The 25,842-nt window shown below is 39.4% G+C and overlaps 2 protein-coding genes across 4 annotated transcripts in view; one reads left to right on the forward strand and one right to left on the reverse strand.

The window, feature by feature from the left end:
* Positions 1-25,842, reverse strand: part of tbc1d31 (TBC1 domain family, member 31) — a 1,102,325-nt gene that overhangs the window by 481,993 nt on the left and 594,490 nt on the right. The gene's annotated exons all lie outside the window — the stretch shown is intronic.
* The window catches only part of jarid2a (jumonji, AT rich interactive domain 2a), a 293,969-nt gene that overhangs the window by 244,856 nt on the left and 23,271 nt on the right, over positions 1-25,842 (forward strand). For all 3 annotated transcript variants that reach the window (XM_051935491.1, XM_051935492.1, XM_051935493.1), the window contains 5 exons: positions 6,875-7,362; positions 10,674-10,766; positions 13,384-13,502; positions 16,233-16,303; positions 18,590-18,704. In XM_051935491.1, coding sequence (XP_051791451.1) covers positions 6,875-7,362; positions 10,674-10,766; positions 13,384-13,502; positions 16,233-16,303; positions 18,590-18,704 — 886 coding nt within the window. The remainder of the gene's footprint in view (positions 1-6,874; positions 7,363-10,673; positions 10,767-13,383; positions 13,503-16,232; positions 16,304-18,589; positions 18,705-25,842) is intronic.

Consider the following 25,842-nt stretch of genomic DNA (forward strand, 5'->3'; position numbering starts at 1 on the left):
CTCTGTGGTCATACAATTACCCTGGACATCTTTCAGAAAGAGTAGGTTGTATCCCAGTATCCTGCCTAAATTGACCACCACAATCTGGTCCATTCTGGCCCCCTAATCGTTCCGTTTCTTTAAATTGGCTCTTTCTGACCCTCTCACAACCTAATAGATAGATAGATAGATAGATAGATAGATAGATAGATAGATAGATAGATAGATACTTTATTAATCCCCAAAGGGAAATCCACATACTCCAGCAGCAGCATACTGATAATAACAATATTAAATTAAAGAGTGATAACAATGCAGGTATAACAGTCAATAACTTTGAATAATAACGTTTACCCCCCCGGGTGGAACTGAAGAGTCACATAGTGTGACGGAGGAATGATCTCCTCAGTCTGTCAGTGGAGCAGGACGGTGACAGCAGTCTGTCGCTGAAGCTGCTCCTCTGTCTGGAGATGATCCTGTTTAGTGGATGCAGTGGATTCTTCATGATTGACGGGAGTCTGCTCAGCGCTCGTCGCTCTGCCACGGATGTCAAACTGTCCAGCTCCATGCCTACAATAGAACCTGCCTTCCTCACCAGTTTGTCCAGGTGTGAGGCGTCCCTCTTCTTTAAGCTGCCTCCCCAGCACACCACCGTGTAGAAGAGGGCGCTCGCCACAATCGTATGATAGAACATCTGCAGCATCTTATTGCAGATGCTGAAGGATGCCAGCCTTCTAAGGAAGTATAGTCAGCTCTGTCCTCAGAAGGCTGCCGTCCTTCAACATCTGCAATAAGATGCTGCAGATGTTCTATCATACGGTTGTGCCGAGCGCCCTCTTCTGCGCAGTGGTGTGCTGGGGAGGCAGCATAAAGAAGAATGATGATGAGTGTACTTTTGCAGAATCGGCTGCTGACACATCATCTAGGTGTATACTACACGTTGGTGGTGGTACAGGTGCCTACCCACAGTCTAGAAAAGTGCTATATAAATGTATCAATCATTAATATAAAAATGAATACACTCATACATATGAGTTCACACACAGAGCACCTCGCACAATTACCAGTCAGTCAGTCAGGTCAATCCTATCGCCTGATTCAGTCTGAGCCAACACTGTCTCTCTCACCACTGGATAGCACTTGACCATGTGGTGTTTATTATTGTGTTTAAATTCATTTGTGATTGGGTGGATCAAATCACGTAGAGAGTTGGTGGGAAGCGAATGGCCTTAAGCTGTAATGTGCACCACAACAGCTGGTGTAGATGTACGAACTTTGATGCTATGTTGTAAATGTTAACACAGAATTCTAAAGTGAACATAATTAACAAATATTTAAAGACTTAATGATTAATAGACAAATGATTTGAGATAAACTAAGTAGTGGTTATGTTCATGCAGTAGGTTACTGGACAGTCATTGCACAACATCATACTGTGAAGTGACCTGAGCCCGAGTGTTCACTGTCTAAACTAAATGAAGCACATCACTGTATGCGTAGACGAAGCACATTTGAAGTAATGCATCTTTTTCATGTACTCTTCTACTTCTTACCTCTCGGTAATCCAAACACATACTTACTGCAAATGAGGTGGTGCACACACACTTCATGATTTTTACCAGGCAAAAATGGTTTCTGCCCAATGAAGAAGTCTACAGTGCACCCCCAGTGACTCCACTTACAGGTTTGCAATATAAAACTCAACCGAACTAACTGGAGAGTCGAACAAAGTAACCAGTCGTCTGCTGATCTGGCACATGCAGACAAACTCTGGAGTGTGAAAGTGCCTTGAAGTAAAACCAAGTCAGCTCAAATTAAAGTTTGGTTGCTTACCCCTTAAACATAACTGTCCCACGTCTGCGTCCCATTGACGTCAACAGACTCCCTTACGGGGTGGCTTTCTTTAGTTAGTACTGGTTATGGAGCTTTACTTTCCTAGTCAGTAGGTGGCATGCGCATTAAATTGGGGCATAAATCAGTATGGTGACCCGTGTTGTTTTTGGTGAACTCCTTAGTCAGGTGGACAGCATGTTCTGTGTCAGTCTTATTGTGTGATGAACTTCCATCCAGTGAGCTTGGAGGCATTGGTTTGATGTTTCTGTACACTTCAGAATTGATCCTGCTTCTATCATCGTTATCATCATCATCATTTATTTACATCCTCAATACAGGCCAGTGAAGCCAGCTCCTGTAATCGGCCATATATGTTGCCTGCTCCTTGCTTCACAGATGAACTGCTGTGGTTAGGATCGTTTGCAGTCCCTCTCTTTGTCCACACCTTCCCCATCCCTCTTTATCTTATCTTTCCATAAAACTGTGTTCCAGACTTTTCTGGCTTATTTTGCACTCCTTTGTAAATTGCAGTCTAGCCTTTTTGTTGTTGGGGCTGATGGGAGGTGACTTGTGCATCTTGTTGTGTAGTTTCTGCATTTCTTTGCTGTCATTTTTCTGTGCGTGGTGAATACTGACACTTGAACTCCTTCACACTGTGTATTGTCTTTTATTTCTTTGGTTGTTATTTTTTGGTTTTTCTTCACAACTTTAACAGTACTGCACTGCTCTTCCTGCTTATTGCAAATTGCTTATTCCCCCATTTGTGTTCTGCCTGGTTGATTTTGGAATGCACTGTTCTTCACCAATAGTTCTGGTAGCTATTTACTTTAGTGGTGTTTTCAAACTTGATTGCTTTTCTGTTATGGTCTCTTCTCTAGTTTTCATCTTTTCATGCCAACATCGGACACCAAATGTAGACTGCGTTGACTGAGCAGCTAGATGCACCGGTCAGTCGTTTGGCCCGATACTTCTGGGGAACGAAACACAACAAATGGCATTTTTTTTCCAATACCTTTTATGTTCTCTGTAAAAATATGGACCAGAAATAAAAGTTGACATTCTGTACTTTAGTCTCATATTCATCTTTTCACCTACAATATGATTATTGTTTGAATATATGATCAAAATAACATTACTTTATTGGCCTATTATTTTTGCTTCTCACTGTGTATCTGCCATGGTATTTTTGACGCCTCCCCTTAAGACAGTGCCTCTGACTATCACACCTCAAATCTTGGATGGTGTCCTCAGTTAACGTGCTTCATTGGAGTTGCACCTTTTGTGGCGTTTTGCATTTAACCACAGAGTTTTGTCCAACAAGTTTTCTTTTAGTGGAACACTTGCAGAGAGGTCACATTCACACTCTGATTAACTTTGACCAGAACAGTTTCTTCCAAAGCAGCCATTGGTTTCCAGGGTGTTGTCTGTTCCATCTCTTCTTCCATTGCTAAAGAGAACTAGCTGATTTGAGCATGGTCTTGATGGTGCATTAATTGCTCTCAAAATTTAAATGTGCAAAATCCCAGCCACAGATAACTATATTTTTCATATTTTGTCTTAACACTAAGTTGATCAGAAATGAAGCTTTTTTGCTTCCAGGCCTAACTCAGGATATGTGCAGTAAATGCCTGCCAGCCGTATCTTCCCTCTTTGATTGTATGGCATAAGAAAGTTCTAAGAAGACAAGTTTCATATTTTAGACTTTATTATTTGGAAGCATGCATTGTTGAATGAATGTATACTTTAATTTGGGGGGGTGGGTGGCATATTCCTTAAGCGACTTACAGTTGTGGACACCAGAAGAGATATAAAATAAAGCAAGGAGCATCTGTGGGTCCCGGCGCAGCCCTCCTCCTCATCATTTACTTCAGTTCACTTCAGCTGGTTTTTGTAAAGCACTTGTCACCGTGCCTGATGCAGCCACTTCTAGGCTGCAGATGTTCCATGTTTCAGGGTTATGTATACAGTGCCTATTCCTATATAAAAAGTATTTACCCCAAGACTCATCAATGTCAAATCGAAAACAGATTTCTGCTAAGTGGTGAAAATTAAGGACAAATGTAAAACACAAAGTTGTTGGGTAATTATTCACACCTTCTAATATGATATCCCTAAATCATCAAAGTCTAGAGTTTCAGTTGATTGTGTACGGAAGGACCAACTTATTGTGAGTTAGTATGGTGGCCTAACCTACACAATGAACACAAAAGAACATACTGAGCAACTCTATGAAACGGAGACGAGAAAATCTGCAAGTCAGTCTGTGAGAATTGTGAAGGGTATGGCTGAGCTGGAAATCTGCTGAGAACAGGTCACCCAGAAAAACTGAATGAGATGAGTGAGGGTGGCCAGCAAGAGACCTCCGAGAACCTGTGAAGGAGCCCCAAGCTAAAGTAGATCAGTGCAGAGACCTCTCGGCAGAAGGGTCTATAGTCTAATAAGACCTAAATTGAGCTTTTTGGCCCTTAGTCTTAAATGCCAAGGTTGAACTCCGCACATTATCAAAAACACACAAGTCTCCACCATGAAGCATAATAATAATTCATTACATTTATATAGCACCTTTCAAGGCACTCAAAGCCCTCCCCTTTACACAGTGAGTTGGGAGCCACTTCAAGCACCACTAATACGCAGCAGCCACCTGGATGATGTGATGGCAGCCATTTTGCACCAGTAGGCTGACCACACATTAGCTGTTCGGTGGTGAAGGGATGAGAAATAGTTAGCCAATCAGAGACGGGGGATGATTAGGTAGCCTGAATAGCCAGACTGTGGTGGGCAGTTTAGCCAGGGCATCGGGATACCCCCTACTCTTTGCGAAGGATGCCCTGGGATCTTTAATGACCACAGAGTCGGGACCTCGGTTTTACACCCCATCCAAAGAATGAAGCCATTTTTACAGCACACTGTTCCTGTCACTGCACTGAGAGCCTAATTCAGACCACAGGGCAGGTGCCCCCTGCTGTCCTCCCCAGTGCCTCTTCCAGGAGCAACCAAAGCTTCTCCCTGGTTGGTCCCCCATCTAAGTACTGGGCTGGCTGGAACATAGTTAGTTTCAAGTGGATGACCTGTTGTGAAGTGCATGCGGTATGGCTGCTGGTCTCTGCAATGGTGGCAGCATTAGGTTGTATGGATGCTTATCTGCAGCCAAACCTGGAAGGCTTGTGAGGGTCAAATGAGTGCCACAAAATCCAGGGAAAAGCTAATGCAGTCTTTCAAAAAACCTCTACCTTAGGAGAAGATAGTGATCCCATGCAGAAAGCCAGAGATTTTTAGAATGGCTGAAAAACAACAGTGTGAAAGTCCTGGAGTGGCCGGGTCAGAGTCCAGATCTCGACTCAGTGTGCGAGTGGACTTGACAAAGGCTGTTCACGCCCAGTCACGAAGACGCCTAACATAAAGAGGGGAAAATGGCAGAGGAGATAGCGGGAGGCCTGTGGACACAAACTCAAGGCTGTCATGGCTGCTGAATCTACTAAATACTGACTTGAATACTTACACAATCAATTATTTAGGGAAAGTGAAATCCACATACAAGAGCGGCAGACACGCAATGTGGCTGGCACACAGTGCAGGCCGAGGGGTTGGCAAGCAAACTGAGCAGGGAGCGAAGCCCCCTAGTTTCACCATAAAGCAAAAAGAGTCATGAAGCAGATGGTAGCTCACTGCCAGGGTGGTGTGGTGTCAGGCCTGGCTGCTCTTCCATGGCTGCTCTTCATGATGTTTTCCTTTTCTTTCTGAGAGAGAGTACATTTTTGTATTTCCACACGTGTGGAATGAATGTGGTCTGTGTGATCCATTGCCACGAAAAATCTTTATTGTCGCTGGCGGAGTTGGTACAGAATATAACCCTGGTGCTTTTTTTGTGTTGCACATTCCTGTGTCCTCTTACTAAAACCAGCAAATGTATAAAATGGAGACAACGCAGAACACGTCAGTCAGAGAAGTGAAGCCACGCGCCTTTGAACTGCATGGCCAAGAGTGAAAAACTTGGAACATTCTTCATTTATGGCTAAACTGTGTCGTCTGCTTCTCAGAAATACAAACTACAACACCACTGGAGAACAGTCCTGATTGTGTAATATGTAATGAATAATGCGTTTTCAGATAATGTAAGAAACAAAATTATTGGAACTATTAAAGAATTGAAGTTTGTTTTTTTTCCATTGATGCCGAGGATTTCTGAGTTGAGGCCTACAGGTTACTGAAGAGCAGGGGTACACACCGCATATTTGGAACTGACGACGGAGACAAGTCAGGGAACAGTAGTAGGCTTTAAAAATGTACCCAAGTTTAAAAGTGGTATTTTCAAAAGATTTGGGGCTTTTTTAGTAAGCCAGTGCATGTATGTGGCAAATCTGAACTTGCGTCCGTAGATGTGGTATAGAATATTCACTTTTACCATTACTTTTGGATCCTTATGTTAGCCGACTACTCTGTACTCTTTGTAAATTAGAACACAGTGTGTCCTCTGTAGCACAGCAGTTGCATTATATTAGCAAATCCCTAATAATTCAACATAGCTATAGTAAAATAAAGACAATTCTTTCAGTAGTATGCAAAGTCAATCAACCTCCATTTCTTTATGCCCTGTATTTTATCCTGGAAATATCCTAGTGGGACCCTGTTATCACTTTAAGATTTGATCACAGACCTGAAGAGAGTGCCCCAAATCCACACTGTTATTACACTTAATAGCTGCCTGTTACAAATGAACACAAGCAGGAGAGAAGTTCCGTTCCGCACAAGTTATTTCCGTTCTGCATAAAACATGAAATTACAATTTTTTATTGGCCATCATTATAAACATCGTGGGGTAAGTAACATGTCAAAAAAAAAATGTATCTCCTTTAGGTGGAGTATTCCTTTAAGTTAGGTTAGAAGATGTCCTGAATATAAGATTAGAGCCTTTTTTTTTTATTCATAGTTAATTTTAAAGTCAAAAAATAAAATTAGCTCATGGTGAAGTGTTATTGCATGCTGCCGACATTACTTTCAAGACTTTCCAAGTTTAAAGAAAAAAGAATGACTTTGTTTTCCTTTTTGCCCATTTGTCCTTCAGGAGGCTGCGAGCTGGATCTTGCCCGGTTTTTCCAGCTTATTAATGAAATGGGTGGTATGCAGCAAGTGACAGACCTCAAAAAATGGAACAAGCTGGCAGACATGCTGCGCATCCCAAAGTCTGCCCAGGACCGACTGGCCAAACTCCAGGAGGCTTACTGTCAGTATCTGCTGTCCTATGATTCTCTGTCACCAGAAGATCACTCTCGGCTTGAGAAGGAAGTCTTGGCTGAAAAAGAGAATCTGGAGAAAAAGAGGGGCCCCCTGGAGGGACATTCAGAGAACACACACAAGTCACAATCGCTGCCCAGGTTTGAACCCAAAAATGGATTAATCAATGGTGTGGTGCACAAGAATGGCTTCCGCAATAAACTGAAAGAGCTAGACACTCAGTTGAAAACAGGTCGCCGGCGTCTGTTTGCTCAGGAAAAGAAAGAAAATGAAGACGAGAGTGGAGTTCTTTGTGACCAGCACAAATGTATATATAAGGTGAGGCTTTTCTATTCGATTTTTAAACAGTTTTTATTTACTCTAGGTTTTATTAAAGAGTTTTCATTACAATTGTTTACATATATATTATAATATATAGATGTATATGAATATCAATCTATCTCTCTCTCTCTCTCTCTCTCTCTCTATTTATATATATATATATATATATATATATATATATATATAATATATAATATATTCATTGCATTCGTAGTCTGTGTCACAATCTGATTGTATGGGTGGTTACCTACGAGGTAATGCTTGTGGTTGGTCAGCAAATCGGCTAACATCTGCCACGGTGCCCTCAGTTGTGAGAAGCAGTTCATAGAATGGTTGAAATAGTTTACTGTCAAATAATGCAAAGAGTGTGTATGTGTGTATATATATATATATATATATATATATATATATATATATATATATATATATATATATATATATATATAATGTCAAAGTGTCTCTCCGAGATTTTACGCAAGACTAGACATTACAACCTTTGGAAGCAAGACCCGTGAGACGGTGACTTTTGCACATCACGCCCTACTTACAACCAATTTAAAACAAGTTCACAAACATCTAACCTCGCAGTTGTTGGAATGCTTTTGGCAGACACACTTCATGTGCTCCCAGCTCTTAAAAATGTTATATGTTCTAGATGGCACGTGAACGACTAAGCGAAGAAGAAAGAGCAGCACGTCGAAAAGAGACACGAAAGTGTTGGAGAAAAAAAAAAGGCAAAAAAGGATGCACAAGAGAACAATAATAATCTATGTGCAAATTAAGAAAATAAGGAAAGTAATAATCAGCCCGGACATCCCGCGAGAGACACTTTGTCGCCCCGTAAGACAAAACAGTGAGACCACCGGCTTTTAAATGATTGATGTGCAGCGTGACAAGCAGGACACGCAGCTCGACAGCAGGAGCAGAAAGACAGCAGCTGATCAGACCGCATCTCCTTAGCGTACGTTCAGGCCTCCTTCACAGTGTGAGTGGCAGAGAAAACAACTCCAGCAACATTACCCAGGCCATCTGATTGTGTTCATCGTGACACTCATACATACCAGCAGGGCACATAAAGGTGGCGGCACTCTCAGCAGAGTGACCAGGGGTGCTGTATTTTATAAGCAGTGCATGCACCACCTTTCTTCAAGGACCAGAGGTCTGAGTGTTTCCTAGTAAAATCTTGAAAGGGGTTTGTCTTTGCTTTTAATTGTGTATTTTCAAAGCTTATGTAGTCATTACTGGTCACTTGGTTGTATTGTTGCATGGCAGTGCTTTCTGCTGACATAGTAAGAGCACTACCATGGTCAACAGCGTCCTTTAAGCCTTTGGCATGTCTGTCATTTTTTGAGCCAGCACACAGTCAACGTGAATCAGGACTCTCCCCGATACGGATTACTAAGACACCTCATCACATATTTTGGAGCAATATTGAGAAAAGATTAAAAAATAAAAATAAAATCATACACTACGTGATGATTAGCCATTCTGCCTGAGAAAACACAAATGAGTAATTATTCTAGTACAGTACATCTCCCAGTAATTCAAAATGCACAGTAAAAACAAAATAAAGAATTTGATATTGTTTTATGTCTTGTATGTATGATTTGGCCCAGAGTCTCTTAAACTGTGTTAACAGTAGGAGTCAATGCCTGCCTTAACCAAATTCTCCATTTATGTTTTACTGTGTTAATGTGAAATATTTATTCATTTGTCTGTATTTTCATCAGTGTGTTCACATGGCCTAAAAACAATACATATGCATTTTTAAACTAAAATTCACTCTAAAGTAATTTCAAGACTGATAATTCACAAACGGATCAGTGCCAAGTAACAGAGTGATGACATATCTTCCAAAAGTCAGATGAAATTGGTTCTCCTCGCAAAATGATGCATCAAGCATTGTAATAAACCTTAACATTTGCTTTGACCTTACAGAATCTCCCATCAGGGCATTATGGGCACATGCCCAGGGGCTTGTGATGGCAAGCAAGGGGCCTTTTCACCAGTCCACCTCCTGGCATGATGAATAACCAAGGGGTACTCCAAACCCCCCAGTCCCCCATGGGTTATGAAATGATAGTCTCCACGCACCAAGCATAAGACTGGTTGCTACCATGGAGCACTAAACTGCCAGGGGTCTGCGCACTGCATGGTTAAAAGTATGATCAACTCCCTGTTACCCAGGAGCCCGTGGAGGGTCTTAATCCATCCAGGCTTACTGAAAGTATACCAAAGTCCCCCTGAGCAGCATGTACACAAGAGTTATTTTCACTTTTAAAAGTGCTAAATACAAAATTGCAAAGACATTCAAAGTGCTCCAATGGTAATGTGTGCAACATCGGGTCATATTCATCTTTCTACAGAAAGTGCAGTAGATGTCAAATTTTGCTTTTACTTTATGAGAAAATTATTTACATTTTGTTTATCAAGGTTTTAGAGCTCAGTTATAGAAAATCTACCAGGAGCTCAAAACAGCTCCATTTTAGAAAGACAATATTAATATATGCAATCCGCATGAGTTCAGATGGTGAAGATTGTGTTTTACTAGCATGCTGGGATTCTGTGAGGAAGCAACAAAAGGAAACAATCAAAGTGGTACATATGACATTATTTATGTTGGTTTTCAGGAAGCTATTAATAATGTAGCAAATGGGAGGTTGGGACATCTACGAGGGATATGGCATAATGAACCTTACCAGAATTAAAAGTGGTCAGTGCTCAGGCCGCTTTTGTTTTTAATTTTCATAAATGATCTGAATAGAAATATCAACAACAAGCTGGTTTCATTTGCAGATGATGCTAAGGTAGGTGGATTGGCGGATAATCTTAGGAAGTGTTGAGTCATTATAAGAGGGGCTTGGATGGCATGCTGGCCTGGACAGATTTGTGCCAGATGAAATGTAATGTAGTACTCTAAATCTTTATAGAGATTTACACGTAGTACATGTAAGTCTCTAAAGACGAGGCTGGTGATCTGGTCACATGGCCAGGAGGACAGTAAAAACAAAAAAAAAACCTTCCAGAAACAAAATCTGCAGGGGTTCCAAGGCCAAAAGACCACCCAGCCCCAACTGGGTATTCTACCTAACATAAATGTTCTTATTAATTCATTCCTCGTTGTTACCAGGCTTGAATTGCATGAATATTGTATGCGTAAACTGGCCGTATTTTATGTTGAACTTGTTAATGGTAATTGAATTTATTTATCCTCGTGATTTGAAGCATGATTTTCTTCAGCTAAGTAGTTTGCTCTGTTCCATGCAGTCAGGTACGTCCCACTTTATTTTTGATCTGTTACTTTACAGGGAAGATCGGTGTCGTTAACCACGTTCTACAGGACGGCTAGAAATACTATGAACATGTGCTTTAATAAGGAGCCTGAGGCAGCTGAAGTTGAGGTAAGTCTGTACCCTTTTTAAATACGTCCATTTGTACAGGTTACTTTCCTGTATCTGAGTTAAGGCTGTCACATTCACATCCTCATTTTCATGACTTATGACATGCATGTTACAATATGAATGTTCAAAATGAAGTGAAAAATTATAAAGCATTCCAGAACGTTATTTCTTACTCTAAAAAAAAAAAAACAAACAAACAAAAAAAAAAACTTCAATAAAGGGTCAGTTTGCCATTCTGGTGGGATGGCATTTATTGTCATCGGTCTTTTCCTTTTTTTTTAAAAAAATGAGGGCTGCTCTGCAAAACTTCCTCTCTTTCAAGTGGATTAGCTGACTTGCTGCCTGATCCTTGAACTTCTGAACTCTTTCTGAGTTTGAGATGAATGTTGCATTACCTAGCATCAAGGCCAGACTTCTCCATGGTCTCCACCTGGGACCCAGAAATGAATCAAGATGGTTTTTTTTCCAAAGAAGTATTCCTGTCACTAGACCAACACATCTAGATTTAAAGTAGCAGTCTTTTACTGTTACTCCTGAGATAACTTGTCCACCACTAGTTGTGTGCACACTGGCGTCCCCAAGGCTGCCTGTCTCTCCAGTTAAGTGTAGGTACAGACAGGAGTTTGCAGTGACAGGACAAAACGGAGAGAGAGAGGGTGGCAGCAGATGGAAGATAAGATAAAAGTGATAATTTAAAAAGTAGTTATAGTTCGGCTCTGGTGAGGCGTACATGGAAAAGGAAATAAAGTGCTGACTGTGGACACGAGTCTTGGATGCAGAGAATGGGATTTTGTGCTTCCAAAGTTGCTTTAGGTGTGAGGCTGCAGTTATTATGCTCACCAATTTGGACGAATTTCCAACAATCAGCATTCATGGATTTCTGGAGACTTTATTTCCATTTTTGAAAAATTAAACTGTAAACAGTGAACATAAATCTTGAATTGATCTTGTTAGCAGCACCCCATTGCTTTAGTGCTGATGCCTCATCCCATCCAATTGCTACAAGCCATGTAATGAATAGTCTATATGTCCTCCTTTTTTTTTTTTTCATATTCAAATACACATGCAGCATAGATAGATCTTTATTGTCATTGTCACTTTTACAAAAGAACAACGAAATTGAGCATGTGCATCTCCTTACCATTTCAACTGGAAGGCTGTGTCGTTCACAAAAACTGCTAACACGTATTTTACCTCTGGATTATTCATAATATTCTACCCTACGGTGTTTCTGCTTAGCTCCACAGCAGCTTTTAAATGGACGGCTGTTTACGTGAACACTTCACCCAAGGCCATCACTGTAAAAAGAGAACTTGTATCCTACCCTGGGGATAGTGCTAAAACGCTGTGACAGTTTATTTCCAAATGTACCTTCAAAATGTGGAGGGTGTAATTTCCTAAAACAGAAGCTTTGCCAATTCAGAGGCAGGATATTCCCTTAACATTGTAAGGCTTTTGTTTCAAACTTGGTGATGCTGGCAAATATTTTATGTGTACTCTAGTCAGCCATAGCATTAAAAATCACTGACAGGTAAAGTGAATAAAATTGATTCTCTCGTTACAATGGCATCTGTCATGGGTGGGATGTATTAGGCAGCAAAGTGAACGGGCAGTTCTTGAAGGTGATGTGTTGGATCTGAGCAACTTTGACAAGGGCTAGAAGACTGGCTCAGAGCATCTCCAAAACAGCAGGTCTTGTGGGGCTGTTCCTGGTATGTAGTGCTTAGTATCTACCAAAAGTAGCCTAAGGAAGGACAACCAATGAACTAACAGGATCATGGATGCCCAAGACTTAGTGATGCACTTGGGGAGAACAGCCTAACCTGACTGGCCTTATCCAGCAGAAGAACAACAATAACATTTATTTCTAGAGCACGTTTTCATACAAAGGATGTAGCTCAAAGTGCGTTACAAGATAAAGAAAAAATGAAGAAGATGAAGAAAAGAAAGGAAAAATTTAAAATAAAATTCAGTTTTTTGCTCCAACCCAATTACTTAATAAGAAACACTTATTGCTCCAGTAACACTTCTGCTTCACTTTAGATTTTGAACCCTTATTGCTTGTTTTAGTCTTACACAGCTGTATTCTTGTTTGTTAACTGCCCCTAATTAGCAATAACATGTAAATGACCAAAGAGACCAGCATTTCCCCATTTAGCGCGTTACCATTTACACCTCTGTGTGTATTTATCATGCACTGTTGGGTTTCTTTAAATACTTGGAAGGAAAGTTCAGAGAAAAAAGTGAAGGACTGAGAATTACTCCTCCATTTTAGCCTTCAGATCATTCGGATGATATTCTTAGAAGGGGAAAGAAAATCAAGGATATGGGAATGAGCTGACATAGTAGAGTTAAAGCACCAACAAGCCATGAAATTAAATTATTGTCAAGAATTGCTTTCCAATTAAGCAGCCGGGTTTTAGAACAAAAACCTGCAGCCACTGCGGCCCTCCAGGACTGTGATTGAGGACCCCTGCTTTAGATGTTGGCCTTAGCATTTCAGCTCATTTCCTGTTTTGACAGGATTTCTTTTTAAAATAATCCTACTCCCATAAAGCAGATTTCTAAAATGTGGAATGAGAATTAACTTTGTATTCTCACTTTTGTTTTCTTTCAGCAAGAGTACTGGAGGATAGTGGAACATAAAGATTGCCATGTGGCTGTACATTATGGCAAAGTGGATACGACAACACATGGAAGCGGTTTCCCTGTGGGAAAGTCAGAGCCATTTTCAAAGTAAGGCTCCTTGATAATATATAAAAGTAAAATTTCGTAAGATGGTTTGCTGTGCTTCTGTTTTTAAGTGAACGATGACCGAGATGACTGAGATTCAACAATAAAATAAATCACAAGATGATAAGAATATTGGATGTATTAATCAACTTGTTTGTTGGTATCAACACTACTGTAGTAGCAATTATTGCATTTAATTCAGCAATTCTTGGTTTTTCAGTCTGACACTGAGCTAACTACCACATGCACTTCAGAAGAGGTCATCCACCTGAAGCTCTGCATGTTAGATGGGAGACCAACCAGGAAAGGCTGGGGTTGCTGCTGAAAGAGGTGCTGGTGAGGCCAGCAGGTGGAGCTTAACCTGTGGTCTGAATGTGGATCCCAGTGCAGTGACTGGGACACTGTGCTCTAAAAATGACGCCAACCTTCAGATGAGACGTAGAACCGGGGTCCTCACTGTCTGTGGTCATTAAGCATCCCTGGGCGTCCTTGTTAAAGAGTAGGGTGTATCCTGATGTCCTGGCTAAGTTACCCAGCATGGCCTAGTCATTTTGCCCCCTAATCATCTCCTGTCTCTAATTAGCTAACTATCTCTCACCACATAACAGCTCATGCGTGGTGAGCATACAGGCGCACAAATGGCTGCCATCACATCATCTAGGTGGATGCCACACATTAGTGGTAGTTGAAATGGCTCTCCACTCACTATGAAAGCATTTTGAGTAGTGAGAAAAAGTGCTATATAACTAAAGTATTATTGTTATTAACTGTTAGCTGAGTAAAATTAAGTAATGCAATGACACGAGAGGAAAGGTGTATTGGCAGAGTTCTTCTGCTTTGTGTGGCATGTTTGTTATTGCCTGGCCTGTGAGTTTCTGTCCATTATATATTTTCTTACATGCTGGCACCCGTTATGAAATACTCTACGGATGGTTGGAGCAGCATTGTACAGTCTACTTTCAACATAATCGCCTTCTGATTCAGCGGCCAACTCTTGACTGCTTTGGTCTTTCAATGAATTGTATTTTATTTTGCTCTGGTAGACTGTAGAAGCATTCCTTGTCATTGGCACCTGAGGCTCAAGTCTGCCCGAAAGCAAGTGGTGTGTGTGCCTAATTTTAGAGCCTTCTTGGACCAACCAGAAAGGTTAGGAGGGCTAAGACAAGGGAGGCTGTCTTTAAACATCAGGTTTGAATTTTGTTAGGTTTGTCCTGTGTATTTTATTATTATGGATGAAAAATTCTAGAGAATTAATATAAATAAGGTCTATTGGTCTCTAGAGGTCAACAGCTTGGTGTGCGGCCAAAAAGACTTACAGTATGTATGAAGCCGTTAAAAGCAAGCTGTTTGTTTTTGTTACCATTTTAATTGCTTTTTTACAGTGCGGTTAATGCTTCCCTATATTTACTCTTTTTAAACATCTACAGAGATTGCTGATAGAACATGAACACATAATAAGTTTGACACACGAGACGAGACAACTCAGTCTAAACATGTTGATTTAGCTAGTAATAGCTAAGTTGCCCTAATATCTCATTCAGAATCTTCTTAAAGGTGGTCGAGGTTTCTTCTTCAACTCCATGTCTTGGTAGTTTGTTCCAGATTCCCACAACTCTTTGCATAAACAAGTGCTTCATGGTTTCAGTCCTAAATGCACCTCCCCTTAATTTCCACTGGTGTCCAAGTACCTGTTGAAAGAGCCCTTCTGGATCTGCTGTATCTGTCAATGCCTTTGAGGGGTTTCAAGACCTGGATTAGGTTCCTACACTTGTCTCTTCTGCTCAACACTAAACTGGTTTCATTCTCCGAGTCTGTCACAGTCGGACATGTCCCTAAGTCCTGGGATGCTCCCCTCTGCACAGCCGTATGTGCCACTTTGTCTTTCTTGTAGCCAAGTGTTCAGATAAGGTCTCACTAGTGCATTATATAGCCTCTGCCTTATGTTCCTCAGTTTATATTTCACTGTTTTTGTGAAATGCCTAAATTAAACAAATGCTGCGTCAACATAAACTCTGATATCCTCTTCAGAGGTTGCCGTCTGCCCTCAGTTTCTCCCATCTTGTATTTCTGATTGATGTTCCTTTTGCCCATGTGTACACTTTGCACTTTTCTCCATTACACTGCATTTCCCCGTTCAAACCTGTTAAAAGTGGGGGGGGGGTTTTTTGCCTCTTATGATATTTCAGATATTATGAATTAAAATGTAATAATCAGCAATAAAAGAACATTTGCTCTCATAATTAATTGTGCCCCAAAAAATATCAGGAGATTTCTTTGTCAAATCAAAGAAGATGTTTCAGGCGGTAGCGTCATGTATTTATATAGTGTAGCACTCCGTGAACTGACTTAGCTGTGCGAAAGGGTGGCTGTCTTGGTATCTTGTATCTTGGCTGTGGTCAAAGCCGCCATTAGAGAACATCTGTTTTATACTCTGAGACATCTCTTGAGAAAGATTACTTTATGCAGTAAAAGTTTATTTAAGGCAATTGTTGGGTGCATATCGGGCTGTGCAGGGTTTGCCTGACTTGTTCCTCTGTAAATGTGTGCCCTTTTCTTTTTGTTCTTTCTTTTGTTTACTCTTAAATAGACAATTGAAACATTAGTTACAAGAAATTAAAGCATTTTAGTCTTTTTGTTGGCCTTAACTATAAACATACAGCTTTGTAACTTCAAGACATATGTTGTATTTGTAAAATTAATTATTCTTTAAAACTTGTGTTCTGCTTCTTACAGGCATGGATGGAACCTTACTGTCCTTCCTAATAATACAGGATCCATCCTGCGACACCTTGGTGCTGTGCCTGGTAAGATTTTCTTCCCTTTGAATTTACTAATTCAAACTCGGCTGCAAGACATCATATGTCATTTTCTAACCTGCTTAATCCAAGGCCAGAGTTGTGCAGGAGAGGGGTTGGTGGGCTGGAGCCTCTCCTAGCTAGCATGGGGTTCAAGGCAAGAACAAATCCTCCAGACAGGGCGCAAGTCCATTGCAGGGCCAGTTTAGCAGCACCATTTCACCTAACCTGCATGTCTTTGGACTGTGGGAGGAAACCTACGCAGACACCACGCACGGGGGGACCCGGGGCACAAACCCTGGGCTTCTTACACTAACATTGTGCCACCCCCTCTACAAAATAACACCTTTAAAATCTCATTGCATTTTGTGTGTTTTGCTTGACAATTGTGTAGAAAAGTCTAAACCATTAGATTGTTACAGTAAATGTGTACAGGATAAAGGGCTTTAGTTGTAATGAACTGTTTTTTGTTGTGCTTGAAACAAGGCTTCTTACATCAGTCATCAGCAAGTTTTTTTAGTTAAATATTTTGCAATAATGTAAAGTTTTTGTTTTAATTTTTTTCTATCAGACATATGAATTATTGTAAAGAGGTCAAACAAAAGTTTTAGACATTACTGAATATGATTTGACTATTGCTCTTAAGACGTTTGTCCATGTTTGTGTGAGAAAAATTCTGTAATCGGTTCATAGCACAGGAGTAGCGTGTAGCTATCGAATATGCTGCCAGTTATCATATGTGTACAGTTTGGTTAATCAGTCCATAAAGTGGCATCATGCGGAGCTGATCAAGTGTGTATTTCTAGCGTTTATTCGACATTCGTGCACAGGACTTGGGTGTTTGTTTTTTTTTTTGCCAAACCAGCATGGCAGATTTTTCAACATTTATAGACTAGCTCATAAAGAGTTTGTTCCATGCACAGTTAATCACTGACGTGACATTGAACTGGTGAGACATCTACAGAAAATTATCGGGGGGGAAAAAATCTAAACAAAACTAGGTTTTGCACCGTGATGGCGCTCCTTCACACACTCCACGTTGTCGGTCAGAGTTTTTGAGCAAAGCACTCATTGTATTCATCAGATTGTGTTTCCTTTGACTGCTTTTTGTTCTCAAAATTAAAATGTATACTAAAGGGAAGAAGACCTGCTACCATGGAAAGAAATCCACGAGAAAAAAAAACACAGCAGGTTCTAGATATGGTAACGAAAAATGGGCCCAGGAAATGTTTCCAGGAATAGGAGATGCACTGGGACAGGTGGATTATATCTGAAGGAGGCCGTTTTCAAGTTGACTGACTAAAAGGGTTTGCTGTAAATTTTATATTTTTAACAGTTTGGGTCCCCCCTCGTATTCAGCTGTGGCAAACAAACTTGGTGCATAGGGTAACACCTGACAATTGCAGTGACATTAAAAGTTACCTTTTTACAAAAGTACTCTAAATAAATTAATTAAAAAGTAAAACGTAAAGGTCCTACAGAGTTCATTCAAACTGTATTTTTCAACTGTTTTCTGTCTCTTGTAATCATCGTTGCAACTGCAGCTTCTTTTGTTTTATAAATATTTCAAATGAAATGGATTTTAATAATAAATATGTAGAGTTTTTCTTTAAAAATGTTTTTGAAATTCTAAAGTATTGTTAAGCAAAAGAATGAATCAGTAAATCAAAAGAAAAAGTTTTGGACTTGTTCACTTGGCAGTTCCTCTTACGTCTCCTGCACTTGGTGGACATTTATGAATTGTTTACTTGTGTGAGCTCTGGGATAGCTTTTTTAATTGATAACCTTGGGCCATAAACTTACAAAAGTAGTAAGATCATGAAGAACGTCTGTTGCTCTCTGAACATTATGCTTTTCATACATTTGTAGTCTCCTCCCTTTAGTTTTCCTTTTTGAACAGAAGCAAGCAGTGGTTGAACTTTTTTGGCACTAAAATAAGTAAATACATAGTGGGTTTTGCAAGAATAATATAAACGGACATTACAGATTTTCATAACCGCAGTGTGTGTATATATTTTATACATATATATTTACTTGGATGGCTGTAAATTCTTCTTTACTAGTCTGTCAAATCTTGTAATCCAACTATATTGTGATGCTTTTACTCCATAGTAGCTAAAGGTTGCCTTTAATCCACTAAGGTAAGGACTATTAATAAATTATTTTTAGCAAGAAAAACAGTTCTGAAAATAAACAAATAAATAAATAAATAAATGATGCTTAAATCTGCATTGATCTTTGCAGTTGATGTGTTTAAAGGAATTAACAGTGTTCTGTCCTAACTTTTTTTTGCAGGAGTGACCATTCCCTGGCTAAACATTGGTATGGTCTTTTCTACCTCATGCTGGTCTCGAGACCAAAATCGCCTTCCATACATTGATTACTTACACACTGGTGCTGACTGCATTTGGTAGGTATTTGAATGTCTTCGACTGAGTTTTGGGTAGGCTGCTAGTTAAAATAACTTGGCTTTATATAATTACTACATGGGTGTTAGACTATAAATAATAATAATAATTAATTACATTTATATAGCGCTCACTTAGACTGACTCTTTCCCGCTCTTCTGTAGCCCTTTGGAGTGCTTCTTGGAGAGAGAGAGAGAGAGAGATGTATAGATACAAGATATAGAAATAGAGATTTAGATATAAAGATAGAGATATCAATCATTTATACATAATGATAGCAACACCACAAACCTTTATGGCATATATGGTGTAACTGCCTGCCATTTATTGTGTGTGTGTGTCTGTATGTACATTTTTAAGCCATAGTCATGGCTCATTTTAGAGACTAAAAGTAGATATCATATTTTTCCCTAAGAAGAATGTTATGAATGGAAGAGTTGTGTGTCTCCTCCACCATGTAAATTTTAATATGTGTGGAAAGCTCATACATCATGCTCCTCTAAGGCTAACAGGTAATCTTTGTTTCTACGTTTATATTTCTCTTCTGTTTATTCCTTTTAGTTTTGGTATATGATGATTTAACACTTTGATACATTATGTTGAAATATTCTTGCCATCCTATTAAAATTAACCACACTCGCACTGCAGAATGTTTCAAATTGGGACTTGGGAATCTCAGCAGTGTGTGCTGCATGTACATAGAATTTTTGATATAGATGTCTAATGAATATAATGAAGCATTCATTTTAAGTCAAACTTCATGCCCCCAGTTGTACATTTCTATGCTACAAAGAGGCACAATTCTGTGAGAATCTGAATTTTATCCATTACTTCTGGAATTGTATCAACAGTTTCTAGCCCTGTGTTTAATAGTCTATTGACCATTGGTGTAATTTAGGGGTTTTCTTCTGTGGAATTTTTACACTCTCTTATAAAAAATTATAAAACCAATATGCCATGATCTGTGTTGCCACAAGTTTTACATCTAAGGCATAAATTAACTGGAGCGATGTTTGAGTTAAATACTGAGAATTAAAAGTGAAGTCGATTAAATTAAGATGTAGCATAGTATGACTCTGGACTCGCACCACAAAGCATTTCAGTTCTCAGATTTGCACTGTGGTGACTGCTGGTGGTCAGTCTCAATCCCGCAGTGTCCCTGCCTCAGAAGTGGCTTTATACTAGAGGAGAACTACTATGGAACAGCTTGATTTATTTTGAAGTTATCAGAACCACCACAATGGATGTGTTTTTGAGGGGGGCACAATTATCCTGGGGTCTAAACTGGAAGGTGATTGGTTATACCTGAGCAAGTTGATAATGGTTATTCTAAGGGGCTGATAACTTAATCCAAACCAAGTAACTCACTAATTAAATTTTAATAATTTTTCAGGATTTTTTCAAATGTTGTTTTCACTTTGACGGCCGAGGGTTATAATGTGTAAATGAACACAGTTGGAAATACGTAGTTTAAATAATGTGACAGCAGGTAAGGATTTGACAGGGTATGAGGATTTTCTATGGCCACTGTATGATGCAACTTGTCTGCAGCTAGGCAGTCAAGGCAGGTGAGTTAAGTTGTTGTCTGATGGTTAGGAGTTTTCATGCATATGAAGTCCTCAATATTAAACGTTCTGCACATTATATTGCTACTTACAAAATCAATAATTTAGTCTGGATTAGAACTGGTGTTTGGTTTTAACAAATTATGGTTCGTTATATCTGCAAAAAGGAGGACAGTAGAGAATGGCTCGACATATTGAAGCTACTGATCCTATAATCAATCTTAGCCTCAAGGTTAAATGTCCGCTCGCCTCTACTGTGCTCCCATACTCTGAGACCCTTGAGGATCTCAAACAGTGCACAAAGCAGACATCGCTGATAGATTATTTCAAGTTGGCACGTCCTTCACAGTCTCCAACTCCCATCTGCCAGCTGTAAAGTGTCGGAGGTGATGTCAAGACCACACCAGGCTCTGCGTCTTCTGATAGCAGCGACAAAAGATTTTTTTTTTTTTTATTATTAAATTGAGATGTTAACACAAAAGTTGACAGAATTCTAGGGAACAACCAGCGGGGAAAAACATGTTGCATGTTACCAAATGTATTTTGTGTGCTGCATTTTAATGGTTGTTTCATGGTTACTGCGTAATGAAAAGTGGATATTATCAGAAATGTTTTGTCCTAAAGAATACTATGCAGAAAAGTGCTTTTTGAGCAATCTCTAGAGAATGATGACAGTTTTTGGTGTTCACAGAAACCTAACTCCCTATTTCCCATAGGGTCAATGTACTAACATTCGCATCTTTGACTTTCATGCCACCTGCTAGCCGTGTTGCCCCTGTGAAAGCCGAGGATTGACTGTGTATGTTAATGGCATTGGTGTGAGAATCATGCAGGTGTTTCTCTGCAGTCCTGTTGTCTTCTTGTGAAATTGGGAGAGTCGTACAGTAGTTCTCTCACCCTGTTGCTGTATATCTTCTAGAGAAAGTGTATTTGTATTTTTTTTTCTTTCAGTATTGTAGAGCTATACAGGGTAGAAAAAACAAACAGGTATTGGCACCAGTTGTTTGTTGTCTTTCTGTACCAGAGGTGACTATCACATTGTGTGAATGCTGAAGAAATGCAATTAAAAGTTCTTGATTTTAAAAGCTTTTACACTGTCTCTGGTTATCTGTCAATGAGTTGACATCACCTTTCCAACTGGAAAATGTTATGACAGTATTGCATCGGTAATTAAACTGTGTGTGTGTGTGCAAACATACTGTATGTATGTATGTATCAAATGGTGCATATTGCTATGTAGTAAGAGGGCCTTTATAGCTTGAGTGGTCTACAGATTTTTTTTAAGAAACTAGCATTGTTGATATGCAAGTTCTGACCTCTCTTGACAAAACAGAACATTAGTCACTTCATTAATGTAATTTATTTAAATCATTGTTGACGCCTGTTGTAAAGCTCAAGGCAAGTGTCTTTGTTATCAAAAGCAAGGGTGATACCTCCTGAGTAAGCAACAAAGCCAACATACAGACGTACAGTATATGCTACTGCCATTTTTTTAAAAATCAAAACCCAATCCATTGAATATTCTTCTAAATTCTTGAACTTCTTGAAAATCCTTGGAAGGTTTTAAGTTGTATAAGCCTATGAAATAATATATAACTGATTTCAGGTATCCAGTAAGACTTTATGCAGTCTGTCCTTCTTAATCTTCTCTTAACAGATTGACTTGAAAATGACCAAACCTAAGTTATTTCTTCACAATGTGAATTTGCCACATGAAATTGTGTTTTATTGTGAAACATTAAATGTCTAGCCTGTTCTTGCGTTTTAAAATGGGGGTGAAGGGGCCGGGGTCTGAACTTGAAAAGAAAGCCTTAAAATTTAACAAGCATGTACATTTTTCAAGGCATATACTTGTAAAGTGCTGGTCCTCGACTTGAGATTGCATACATGTATTGCCAAATAGGGTATCCATGCCATTTTAAGATGGGGGGAAAAAAGCAAAAAGGAAAACATTTTTATGAAATTCGGCCATTTTAAAAGAAGACGGGACTGTGCACTTCACCTCATTTTTCATTTGTAGCAATACTTCGTCTCCAGTTGTGCGGTTTTGGTTGGAAAAGTCATCAGCAAAGCGCCGTTATTGGTGTTATTAAATGTTGATGGCCAGATGTGAATTGCTGTGTCTGCTTGGTGAACAACTAAAGAATAATCTTTGAAAAAACAACTACCTCATAATATTATGGACTTGAGTTAATGTCTAAGTCAGTCTACCAGGAAGAAGCAGTGAAACTTGTCTAATTATGTTTACTCTCTCAAAAGCTTTTTACTCTTTTATTGCCAGCAAAAGCGACTGAGCAGGTGCTATAAAAATTTGACAGTTGGTTTGTGACATTTCAGGCTGTGTCGTCGTAGTTTGGCTCCATCACATAATCTGCCTGTTTAATTTTCTCAGTGATTCTCAGTTTTATCATACATGCAAAACAAATCCCACAGAAAGCGTGTGATGCCATGTGTTGATTGGCCCTGTTAGTTTGGTATTGATGTGCATGTGGCTTTGGCACTTTCAAAATCTAACCCTTTGGGGGGAAAAAAAAGCATTGCAGTGTTTTCAGTTAAGTTTACATTTATTGTTACGTATTGAATCAGTACTGGAATTTGACCTTGGTATCAATCCAAGCTTTCGGACCTCAGTACCTGATACCAAAACGGTACTAAAGAAAATAACAGATCACTCAAAAACCCCCATCTTGCTCCCTAACATCCCTGATTCTTCTCCCGCTCCTCCCAAACTACACATCGCTTCCCTCTTGATAGCCATGAAGTCCCATTAGCAATAACAGGTGGGGTCCTCCGTGAAGTTACTTCAAACCCGTTTCAAATTCACAAAACGGCCATTTTTCCACAACTAGTGAGTGTCAGGGTAAAGGAGGGGTTTGGGGAGGACTGAGAGTAATGCATGATGTTTACTTCCAGTACCAAAAATCCCAAAATGCTGGTACTGTTCCATTTTAAAATGTCGTTTTTTCTGTACTTCTCCGGTAATGGGGTATACTGCACCAGCCTAATGTGTATAAAGTACCAACACACACCTTGTTTCCATTTGGCATGAATCGTGCTCAGTAGGCTGTTTAAAACAGAATATATTAGGTGAAAAGTAAATGTCGTCATTTTAGAAAAAGAAAAATCATTCTATTATTTGAGTGTGCATCTGTTGTTAAACCACTGTGTCTTCATGTAATTCAGTATGAACTATTAAGAAAAAAAAGTGACTTGAGTAATCCTGTGTTGCCGGCACTAGCAATGCTTTTGAATTACAGTAGATAGATAGATACTTTATTAATCCCAAGGGGAAATTCACATACTCCAGCAGCAGCATACTGATAAATAACAATATTAAATTAAAGAGTGATAACAATGCAGGTATACAGACAGACAATAACTTTGTATAATGTTAACATTTATCCCCCCCGAGTGGAATTGAAGAGTCGCATAGTTTGGGGGAGGAACAATCTTCTCAGTCTGTCAGTGGAGCAGGACGGCGACATCAGTCTGTTGTTGAAGCTGCTCCTCTGTCTGGAGATGATCCTGTTCCGTGGATTCTCCATGATTGACAAGAGCCTGCTCAGCGCCCATCACTCTGCCACAGATGTCAAACTATCCAGCTCCATGCCAACACTAGAGCCTGCCTTCCTCACCAGTTTAGATGCTTACTCATATTAAATGATTTTAGGGCGTGCTGACCGCTCTTGTCGTGATATCAAACACTCGGTACACTTTTTTACAGGGCATCATTTGTTACTAGCCATGGTGGAAAATAACAACGAGAAACAGAGCTGCAGTGACATTATATGCAGTCCGAAGCTGTGGAAATCTGGTAAATTGGAGGCGTGCCTTTGGAATTGTCTAAACGCCTCCCATGCCAGCCCCTGCGAGCAGACTAGCGAACAGGAAATACACGTATCCTGACCTCAAGAATATAGTACCACGAAGCTGTGGTGACTTTTGGTGTCACAGGCCGAACACACACAATATACCTTTTCTTAAATTGAAACCTTGGCTGCTTCAAAGAGAGGACGTATTCAGTAAGTTTTAAGGGCTTTTTGTTTGCATGTTTGGGTTCTGGTACTTTCACCACCATTTTAAAATAAATGGAAGAACAAGATAGGTGCTTTTTTTTTTTTTTTTTTTTTTTTTTTTAAATTTATAATAAATGTTTTATTTTAAAACACAATTTAAATGGCAATTTAATCTATACGATGATGATTGTGAAGAAACAACTTTGACTTGCACGGAAAACATACCAACCTTATTCTTTAATGATAAATCTCGTGTCCATACTTCATTGGATTAAACATAACCATAATAATAAAAACTTCAAAGGATATTTTAGCATGTTTCTCGTTTATGAAAAACTACGTTAGTAATTGTCCCTCCAAACCTAAGACACTTTTCATTATCTAAATATATTTTGCTAATGTAGCAAACACAGCCACCTGTTCAGTTTCACAACCAGATTTTTGAAAGGATTGCTGGGAATTCAAAACTTTCCGAGCAGCAGTGAGCTTATGGAAACTCCCCTCCTTGGGAGCGACCCCAGAAGCTTGTAGAGTACAACCTGGCGTGCGCACACACACACACACACCGCTAGTTTTAGTGTCATGTTGGTCTCACATCAGCTGTTATACAGTACATGTTCTTTAGGATAAACGTCATGTAAAATCCATAATTCGTCATGTTCTACAATGGGACGTTAGTCACTTATCACTCGTCTGACAGAAAGATTTGCGTAAAATATCCTAACCCTAATGACTTCTTCATTTTAACATATACATGTGTCTCAAGCTGTATTCTGATGTTTACTTATTTGCTTTTTCCTATATTAGGAAGACGCAGAAGAAGATGAAAAATATAAAATACAACAAATAAGAGTGTGGTTGGCAAAGCAAGTTTAGGGATTGTAGGGGGAACTTATAAATGATTTGTAAAATATAGTTGGAAAACCTTTTTGTGTTGCTTGGGTTTTTCTTATTAACTACAATCTAAACCAACCAACAATTCTGTAAATTGAGCTTTTCCTATTTGTGCTTTTTGTTATACAATTCTCTCTGTCTACAAATTTGGTAAACTATTAGAATTTTACTTGCCTAAGGTTAGAAATGAGGCTTAAATTATGCAATAGGAGTTTAGGGTATTGTGTGCCATGCTGAAATGATTCAAGTCTCCTGAAGTTTCATCAAAAGGGGATGGAGTATTTGTGAGTAAACTGTTTCATATATTATTGTTCTGCTGCTTAAAACCAAGTAAGACTATGGTCATTTCATTAAGACTTTTTCAAAGTCTTTAAAATATGCGTTAAACTCAAAATGTTCCCTAGGTTTCTTTTTGTTTGAGTCAGGCTTTTGGCAGATGGCTTATGTCAAACCAACCTGGGATTCTTGCACAGCCTGCTTAGTCAGGTGGCTTCTTCTTCAGGAATTTTTCTTGGTTTGCTTTTTATTTTAGTTTGGATCTAACCATGATCATCTCGTCTTCCTTGGAAGATGTTTTTTTTTATCTCCACTGCTGTCATTTTTGAGTTTTTAAATAAAGACTGTAAAGCTAGCATTTCTTCCAGCCACTTATACGACTTGTTGGT

This window comes from Erpetoichthys calabaricus, chromosome 13 (assembly GCF_900747795.2).
Source record: "Erpetoichthys calabaricus chromosome 13, fErpCal1.3, whole genome shotgun sequence".
In the NCBI taxonomy this organism is placed as follows: domain Eukaryota; kingdom Metazoa; phylum Chordata; class Cladistia; order Polypteriformes; family Polypteridae; genus Erpetoichthys; species Erpetoichthys calabaricus.